Genomic DNA, 9355 nt, shown 5'->3' with positions numbered 1-9355 from the left:
ATAAACAAATAAAGCAGAATTTCATAGCCCAGTTTGTTCAACTTTTGAAGTGTTGGTTGTACAGTGTGTGGTCTGCTGTAATAAAGATAAATTTGGGCTCTTTCCGTTAACCAGTGCTGGCTGCAGGCATCCCAGGTTGCAGCACTGCATCTCATTAATTTGCTGAGCACAAAATCTCAGACATAGTGATCTCATTGCATTCAGAAGCTACAGTGGGTAAGACCAACAGCAGACTACCAAAGAGTGACTGTGACCTTGTTTTGGTTAAACTTGGCTTTGGGAAATGCTTTGGAACCATTGGTCTAGCCACTGAGCTGGTCATCACTCATTGTCATGTACAACTGACTTTTTGTTGCATGTTACAGTCTTAATGTTTTGTTGGGAGCTGAAATGGTTTGCTGGGGGCTGGAGAGATGGATTAGTTGTTAATAGCACTGTCTGCTCTTCCAGAGTCCTGAGTTCAATTTCCAGCAACCACTCAGTGGCTCATAACCATCAGATATATGTGCAGGCAGAGTACTGTATAAATAATGAATAAATAAATTATTAAAAAAAAAGAAATGGTTTGTTGTTTTATAGAGTAAGAAGAGTGATGATTCAGAACAACTAACTTTTTTTTTCTGACTCAGTTACGAGGCACTTACCAAACTTAATTTGGCTTCAAATGCTTCAACAACTTGCATGGTTCATATTTATTTCTTTGGCAACTTGTTGAGTCAAATAAGAGAGTCAGCTTCAGTGAGTGCTCTCTGTTGCTCATTGTCAGCTTCCTGTGGCTGGCCACTAACCTCCTTCCCTTCAAGGCTCTTGTCTTCTTTCAGACCACTTTGAACCACCGTGGCACTACGTACTCATTATCAGTTTCTGTTGATGTTGCAAAGTGCTGTTTTACCAAATTAAAAAACTGTTTGGGCTAGAGAGATAGCTCAGAGGTTAAGAGCACTGGCTGCTCTTCCAGAGGTCATGAGTTCAATTCCCAGCAACCACATGGTGGCTCACAGACATCTATAATGAAATCTGGCGCCCTCTTTTGGCGTGCAGGTGTACATGCAAACACACATTGTATGCATAATAAATAAATAAATCTTTAAAAAAAACTGTTCTAATTTGCTTTTTGTTTCATCTCATTTCCATATTATACAGTAAATATAAACAGCAAATAATATGTCATTACCAAAAAATCCATAAAATGTACATTAAAATGATGTATATAGCATAACAACATTTAGTTAAAGTATTTTAGTATCAAATGACAAATTTCAACACTGCAGAAAAAATTACTTTTGTCCTAATCTAGTACTAAGAATTAGTAATGCTTTTACATTAATTGAACACATACTAATCTAACTTCTCTCATGAGGTAGTGTTTTACTTGCATTCTAGCAGATAATTGAGTAGTATGAGATATTATTTTTGTTAATTTAATGTCCTTTAAAGAAAATCTTCCACAGAGCTGTTTGTTTGTTTTGTTTGTTTTTTTTTTTTTTACCATAGTTCCTGAGTAGTAATGGTCAGAAAAGGAAGTTTAAGATAGCATGTTTCAATGAAGCAAGTTTACGATGAATCTGCTGTGAGTTTTGATATTAATTAGCTGTCCGCAGCTTGGGGCTGAAGAACTGAGACGTTATGTGGAAAGGTGCTGGCCACAGAGAAGGTAGTTAACAAGTGTTCTTCACCAACTCCTATAGCCGTGTTCTCATCGATACTTTCTCCAAATGATTTTGTCATAAAAAGATGAAAATAACTATGTTATATGCAAAAGCTTCTGGCAGAGCCACATGTTTTAGTAACTTCATAGTTCATGTGTCAGGTTATAGAGTTAAGGGAGTTAGCATATAGACAGATTTGATTTGCTATCAAACAAATTCATCCACTATGATAAAACTGTCATTATTGATTTAATGCTTTCAGTGCTCCCTTTTCTGTCGAAATTTTAACTTGCCTTTGAAGGAATGATGACACTTAATTTCAGAAGGGTTTGACAGACTGTTGATGTCTGAGGAGCCATCAGAATTGCTTGAGATAGTTAGAAGAGCTGATTTCATTACCTTCCCACTGCTGCAGCAGCAGGGCACAAGGGAACAGCGGGAACTGCTAATCACTTGGGCCACGGGCTTGGCACAGGCTTGGTTTTATTGGTGATCCCACTGAGTGAATCTGCATGGGTTGACAAGTCTCCTCTGCAGACATTTTTGAGATATAAAAAGACAATTTGAAACATTCCAAGAGCCCAGAGGCAAAAACAAATCTTAAAATTGCCTCTCCACCCCCCTCCCCATCTTCTGATTACCCAGGAAGGAAAAGTGTTATCTGTGTAAGTCCCTGGTCCCGCTTGGAGAGTACCAGAGTCATGTAGAGGCCTGTCTCCAGCTTGCAAGGGTGAATGGAGGAGACGGGACTGAAGAAAGTAGGAGGCGAGGAATGTGTGCAGCTGTGGAAGGCAGACAGCAGCAGCGACTAAGGAAGTCAAAGGTATGTGAGCCAGGTTTGAGGAACAGCCACAGCTCTGTTCTGGCCTTTCCCCTTCCCTCACCCTCCTTCCCTCTTTAGTGTTTATCTTGATATAAAGTTTGTGCTTGTAAAAGTGAGGTTTGTGTGTATATGTGTATGCATAGTTGGATTATATGGATGGAGGCCAGAGGTCAGACTTGGGCATTATTCCTCGGGAGTCATCCACCTATTTTGAGACAGGATCTCTCGCTGGATTTAGGGCTTGTAGGTCAAGCCTCTGAAATGCCTCTACTCAGATCCAATACTATGGAAGTTATTAATTGCTATGCTTTTTACCGGACATATAAAGTTTTTTACTCTGATAGAAACATAATGGTTTAATTATGGAAACCAAAGCTTTTAATATTATCTTACCATCCAAGTAACCATGCAAATGACAGGTGCCCAACTTATCTTTTGGGACAAGATCTCTCACCAAACCTGGTGTTCACTGACCAGTTAGACTGGCTGGCCAGTTAGCTCTGGGAATCTGCCTTTATCTCTTCCCACCCTCATGCTAGGGCTATAGCTCTTTGGGATCATGCCAGCTTTTTTTTTTTTTTTAAATTATTTATTTATTATTTATGCATGTATGCCTACAGGTCAGAAGAGGGCATCAGATCTCATTATAGATGGTTTGAGCCACCATGTGGTTGCTGGGAATTGAACTCAGGACCTCTGGAAGAACAGCCAGTGCTCTTAGCCTCTGAGCCATCTCTCCAGCCCCATGCCAGCTTTTTTACGTTTGTCTTTGGATCCAAACTCAGGCCCTGATTTTGCACAGCAGTCATTTTTGTGACAGCCAGCTTCAAATTAGTGTTTTGGTTGTGTTCTGTAAGGATGTTTGATTTTTAAAATTGTTATTTGAGTTGCTGATGTGAGTTATCTAAAAAATTAGTAATAAATTTTGGCTTGGGATTAAGACAGAAATTTCTAACAATTTCTGAAAGGGCCCTAAACATATACCTGCCAGTTTGTAGTATGCATTTATGTGAAGCAGTGTTCTCAGCACTGATGATAATAAAATATCAGCCAACTCTGAGAAGCACTAAAGATGCTCCGCTTCTCACAGTGCCAAATATTCCTCTAGGATTTAATTCTTATGTAAAAATAAACAAGTATGGGCGAGGGGTTTGGCTTAGAAGGTATAATGATTGCCTAGCATGAATGAAGCCCTTGCACTATATAGTACTGAGCATGGTGATGCACACTTATAATTTTAGCACTTGGGAGGTAGAAACAGGAGAGGATCAGAAGCTCAGCATTCCCAGCTATGTACCAAGTTCAAGGCCAAGTTGGGTTACAGGAGACCCTGTCTCAAAAACCAAAACAACAAAAACTAAACCATACCACAGACATACCTATTTCATTAGTATGCACATTTGCTTTTATATTTCAAAGATTTGCTCTTCAATAATTCTCATTATGATTTATTGTCAGTGAATGTTTGACTTCATTGATTTTATATACATATATATCCAAGGTCATGTAAAAGTTCCTCAGATGAGAAGGGGTCCCAAGTGGCATAAGAAGCCCTGCTGTATTGGCAAACATCTCTGGCTTTCTTTTTAGCCTTCTAAAACATTCCTGTGAGCTGGGTGTAATTGATCATGCCCTAAGGAAGCAGGAGGAGGATCACAAGTGTGAGGCCATTCTAATCTACATAGCAACTCTAAGCCCTGCCTCCTTATTAATGTTTGTGTCATATAGAGGTATGCTAGTCACTTAACCATTATCTTATTATTATTTTTTAAAGATTTATTTATTTGTTATATATACAAGGTTGTGTTTTGCATGTACACCTTCACGCCAAAGAGGGCATCAGATTTCATTATAGATGGTTATGAGCCACCATGTGGTTGCTGGGAATTGAATTCAGGACTTCTGGAAGAGCAGCCAATGCTCTTAACCTCTGTGCCATCTCTCCAGCCCCATTATCTTATTATTGACATTTAGATTTTTTTTTCCTAATCTTTCTGTATTTCTAAGACTGTTTAGGCAAGCTCCTGTAATCCCAGCACTCAGGAAGTGTGAGAATTTGAGGACCAGTCCTGGGTACATAGTGAGTTTAGACAAACTTGAGCTAGATAGTGAGACCCTATCTAAAAAATAAAACTACAGTACTCCAATATAACAATAAAAACAAACCAGAATGACAACAATTTAAAAATGAGGGAAAATGCCATTAATGTCTTTGAACTACCAGTTATTTCCTGAAGTGTAAGTGAATATTTCAACATCTTTTGAAATATTACATCAAATTGCTTTTCAGAAAATGTAGGGAATTCATGTCCCCACTACTAGGAACACTTGTTAAATAAGTTCTGAATTTCTTCCGTGTCTAGGTTTTATAAACTGCAGGGTGTGGTTCCTGGTCTGCAGAGAAATGGATCTGAAGTGGTTTCTGATGAGGAAGAGCAAGTCTTGGTTTAGTGGCCAAGAAGCAACAGTGTGTTCAAGAACTTTTAGTGTACTGAACTTACACACAGTAGGGCAGGGAAACCAAGCGACCCTCTGCCATGCTGGAAGGAAGTGACGTCTGAATCAGATGATATAAAAACTTTATTTCTCTGGGTGTGGTGGTGCTCGTCTGTAATCCTAGCATTCTGGGAGGCAGAGGCAGGGAGATCTCTGAGCTCAAGATCAGCCTGGTCTGCAGAATGAGACCAGGACAGCCAGGGCTACACAGAGAAACCCTGTCTTGAGCCTCCCCCCCCCAAAAAAAAAAATTATGCATATGGGTGTTTTGCACAATGTATGTTTCTCTATACCACATGTGTACCTGGTGCCCATGGACTTCAAAAGAGGGCATCAGACCCCCTGAAACTGGAGTCCTAGGCAGTTGTGAGCCCCATTGTGGATGATGGGACTTGAACCGGGGTTCTGTGGAAGAGCAACTAGTGCTCTCCAGTAAGCCACCAGTTTATTTATCTTAACATCGCTACCTGTAGAGTTGCCTCAAAACTGCTTCTCTTCCTTCCTTCCTTCCTTCCTTCCTTCCTTCCTTCCTTCCTTCCTTCCTTCTTTCTTTCTCCTTCCTTCCTTCCTTCCTTCCTTCCTTCCTTCCTTCCTTCCTTCCTTCCTTCCTTCCTTCCTTCCTTCCTTTCTTTCTGTCTTCTTTCTTTCTTTCTTTCTTTCTTTCTTTCTTTCTTTCTTTCTTTCTTTCTTTCTTTCTTTCTCCTTCCTTCCTTCCTTCCTTCCTTCCTTCCTTCCTTCCTTCGTTTCTTTCTTTCTTTCTTTCTTTCTTTCTCTTTTTGTTTTTAAAAATCTCAAATTTAACATATAGAACAAAAACTGTTTTTAGATTTACTTTTATTAGTTTTAGCTATGTCTGTATGAGAGCATGTGTATGAGTGCAGTGCCCTAGGAGGCCAGAGGCCTAAAACCCCTGGAACTGGAATTACAGCCAGTTGTGAGCTGCCCTGTGGGTGTTGGGAATTGATCTCCAGCCCTCTGGAAGAGCAGCATGTCCTTAACCACCACACGATCCCTTAGCCCAGCGGCTCTCCTGCAGTGTCATTTGTGGACTGATTTTATTTGAGGCTGAAATCATCCTTGAGTTTCTTTCTATTTCTCTTTCTCCTTCATTCTTTCCTTCATTCTTATAGGGTCTCCCTGTGTAGTGTTGACTGGTTTGGACCTTTCTATGTAGCCCAGGCTGCCCTTGAACTTAGAGATGTACCTGCTTCTGCATGCTGAATACTGGGGTTAAAGGTGTGCACCACCACGCCTGGACAGTTGTGTTTCTGATATGCTTTGCTCTTCATTACAGTTTGCTGTTTTTCTCATTTACTCTCATTTGTTACAAAGCAAAAGACTAACCTAGTCCCAGCTCTGTCACCACATTTCTCTTCTGGGAAAGATTTGATCTGTCCTAAGTCAGTTTTATTTTAAATTTTTCCATGATGTAATCCTTCTTGTCCATTTCTCTCTATTGCAGGGAAAAGGCCACAGTCAAGGCCGACTCCTCAGCCTCTTGGAGCAGTCTGAGCACAAGACCACAGGTGAGGACTCCAAGACCAGTTTTCAGGGTTTCTGTCTAAACCTTCCCGTGACTAAAGCAGCTGCTGACCTTCAGCTCACTGTTGGGGATAGAGGAGTGGATTTTTTGGAGTCAGTTAGCCTTTGAGATTTACTCTAGGTCATCTCTTCCTAAGGAAGGGTGGGGAGATGCCTGTCTTTCCTCGTGATGTGTTCAGTGTGATGCTTTGTGAGGCCTAGAGTCTGGGCTGCCTGCTACACTAGGGAGCAGCTCCAAACTGCAGAAAGTAACACTTGCCACAAAGTGGACCTTCAAAGGACAGTCATGCAGCTGTTGCTGCCTCTTGTGGGTGTTTGCAGTCCATTCCTATGCTACCTTTAGCTTTGTGTCTTAGCTTCACTCCTAAGGAATTGTAGGAATTTATTCCTTTTTGTGTCTCTAGTATTTAGAGAACATTAAAGTAGATTCATCAACAACATAAATAAAAAATAACCTTAGAGATTGCAAGGATTGTATCCAGTAACTCCCTGAACATATTCCCTGGCTTTTGATGGGCGTGAGGTGCTGTCTGTACCATTGTTCCTGTTAGTTGCTATTGTTAAAATTTACCAAGTGCAAATGGAATAGTAACTTTTTGTTTATTGTCTAGTTATAATAGTTGATTGCCACCAAGCAAATCTGTTTTGCTTTGTGATGACTGTAAAATGAGCCTGTGTTCGGTCCTGCTTCTAGACCACCAGGTTGTGACTCTGTTGGGCGACAGACTTCTTCCCCTGGCAGTCCTTGCTGCCCGAGTCCAGATCTGAAGTAGAGTTAGTCAGAAATGACTGTTCAGAAGTGCTCACCTGCAGCTGAGCCTTTGGATGCTAATGCCCACATTCCATTGGTCTGAGGATTGGAGATGTGAGCTACTTGAATAGGCCTGATGGGAAGCACCAGGCAGCACTAACACCCGACTGCTAATGTTAGTGCTTTTCTCTCTCCAGGCGTGGAGAAAAACCCCAACTCTTCAGACGCAAGACCTCTCAGGTAAGATGAGCTGTGCCCTGAAGTGGAGCCGTCAGCCGCTCTGGCAAGTGTGAGCCAGTGCGCAACTGTGTCGAGTGAGAGTTAAACTGCTAAGGTGGAGAGCACTGTGAGCTAATGCGGTTCCCTAACTCCATGGTCCTCCTAGAGCCGGCCTGAGCGTTGGGTGGATAGCCGTGTTAACGTTAAAGTAAGCAGAGTCATGTGTTCCTTCTTCTTTTCTATTTCCATCCAAACCTGAATTCTAGCAGATTCTGGGCAGTTTGGGAATTTGGATCTCACTCCACAGTTTCTTCATGTCTCCATGGCTTTAGGGTACATGATTTACTCAGTACACTTATCTGTGGAAGCAGAATGGTTGTACTTACACGGCTAGAATAGTAGAGAAACTATTTGTACTAATATAATGTAAAGCCCCCGCTATAGTGCATGATAGCTCATACTTGGTGCTTAGCAGGTTAATATTGAAGTCATGCATGGCGGGACACATTAATTCCAGTACACATGAGGCAGAGGTGAATTGATCTCTGAGTTCATGGCCAGCTGGGTCTACATAGAGAACTTGGTTTTTAACTAAAGGCTGGGAACTGGAGAGATGGCTCAGTGGTGAAGAGCACTTGGTTACTCTTCCACAGGACCCAGGCTCAATTCTCAGCATCCCCAGAACACACACAATATATGTATCTCACTTGAGTTTCTCTTTCTGTCTAGGATGCCCTCACCAGAGATGGAAGAGGCCGGCTGCAGCAGAGAGATGCAGAGTCCCCGCTCACAGCTCAGCTTAACTGAGTCTCCCATCAAGTCTTTTGTTCCTGTTTCAGAAGCTACAAATTGTTTAGTGGACTTTAAAGACCAGTTCAATTTCCGGTCGCGGACCAAATCAGGCCGAGGAAGAAGGAGAAAATCTTAAATTTCTTGGGATTGGTGGTTGACCAGAACCATTATTGTTGGGTTGGTCATGTTCATTAATCATAGTGGTCTCTAGTTTGTGGTGAGAGTTTGGCCCTGCTGTTTTCACCACCATTCAGCACCTATTCAGCATCCTGGTTTTCATGTTTTATAAGATCTATTCAGACAACTATGAATAGTATTCTGTTTTACAAAGTCTGTTTGAATTTTCATATACTTAAAATTTAAATATATTTATCTATCTTTGTATAAAATCTTATTTCAATAAATGGAGTTTTTGTTTGTTTTTTTTTAAATTCTGTCATAAGATTTGGGGTGGAGATATTTTAACTGAGAGAGGTACTTTTTCACTTGCAAGCTCTGTGTTCCTGAGTGAATTTCATTCCTAATCTTTGACATACTAAGCCAGGCAGTGGTGGCACGTGCTTTTGATCCCAGCACTCTGGAGGTAGAGACAAGTGGATCTCTGAATTGAGGCTGGCCTGGTCTACAGAGTGAGTTCCAGAACGCCAAGGCTACAGAGAGAAACTCTGTCTTGAAAAACCAACCCACCAACCAATCTTTGACATACTATTCACGATCATTTAAATTTCATTGTCCAGTTCTGAACATTGACTGAACCCAGCGTCATTGGATGTGCCAAAGGTACCGAGTCCCACTGCTTTCATTCAGTGTAAATTCATCTTGCTGTATTCACCCAGTTAAGGATTTTCAGCGAGGACCTATGACCTCCTATGACCTTATAGAAATGTGACCTGCCATTCTTCCCCTGGAATTTTAAGGTGAACATCGTTGTATTAGTTTCTATGCATTTTTTTTTCTTCAAAGTAGATTTGCCAGTGGATGTAGCGGGCAGAGTTACCGGTTTAAACCAGAAGTGTCTCCTTTGATGCCGAGGGCCGTGTGGCGGCGGCACTCCGGTGTGGTGGCAGCACTAGAGCAGAGCAC

General features: G+C 41.3%; 1 protein-coding gene across 6 annotated transcripts in view; it reads left to right on the top strand.

Moving 5' to 3' along the window:
* Uimc1 (ubiquitin interaction motif containing 1) overlaps positions 1 to 8676 on the top strand; it is a 72140-nt gene extending 63464 nt beyond the window's left edge. For 5 of the 6 annotated variants that reach the window (XM_060372717.1, XM_060372715.1, XM_060372719.1 and 2 more), the window contains 4 exons: positions 2295 to 2472; positions 6431 to 6494; positions 7459 to 7501; positions 8210 to 8676. In XM_060372717.1, coding sequence (XP_060228700.1) covers positions 2295 to 2472; positions 6431 to 6494; positions 7459 to 7501; positions 8210 to 8408 — 484 coding nt within the window. In that variant the 3' untranslated portion in view covers positions 8409 to 8676. The remainder of the gene's footprint in view (positions 1 to 2294; positions 2473 to 6430; positions 6495 to 7458; positions 7502 to 8209) is intronic. The other variant, XM_060372718.1, reaches the window with a different exon arrangement.
* Positions 8677 to 9355: the final 679 nt, after the last annotated feature.

This window comes from Meriones unguiculatus, chromosome 19 (genome assembly GCF_030254825.1).
Source record: "Meriones unguiculatus strain TT.TT164.6M chromosome 19, Bangor_MerUng_6.1, whole genome shotgun sequence".
NCBI lineage: Eukaryota > Metazoa > Chordata > Mammalia > Rodentia > Muridae > Meriones > Meriones unguiculatus.
The sequence above is the reverse complement of the archived record's forward strand: the minus strand, read 5'-3'. Positions and strand labels throughout refer to the sequence as shown.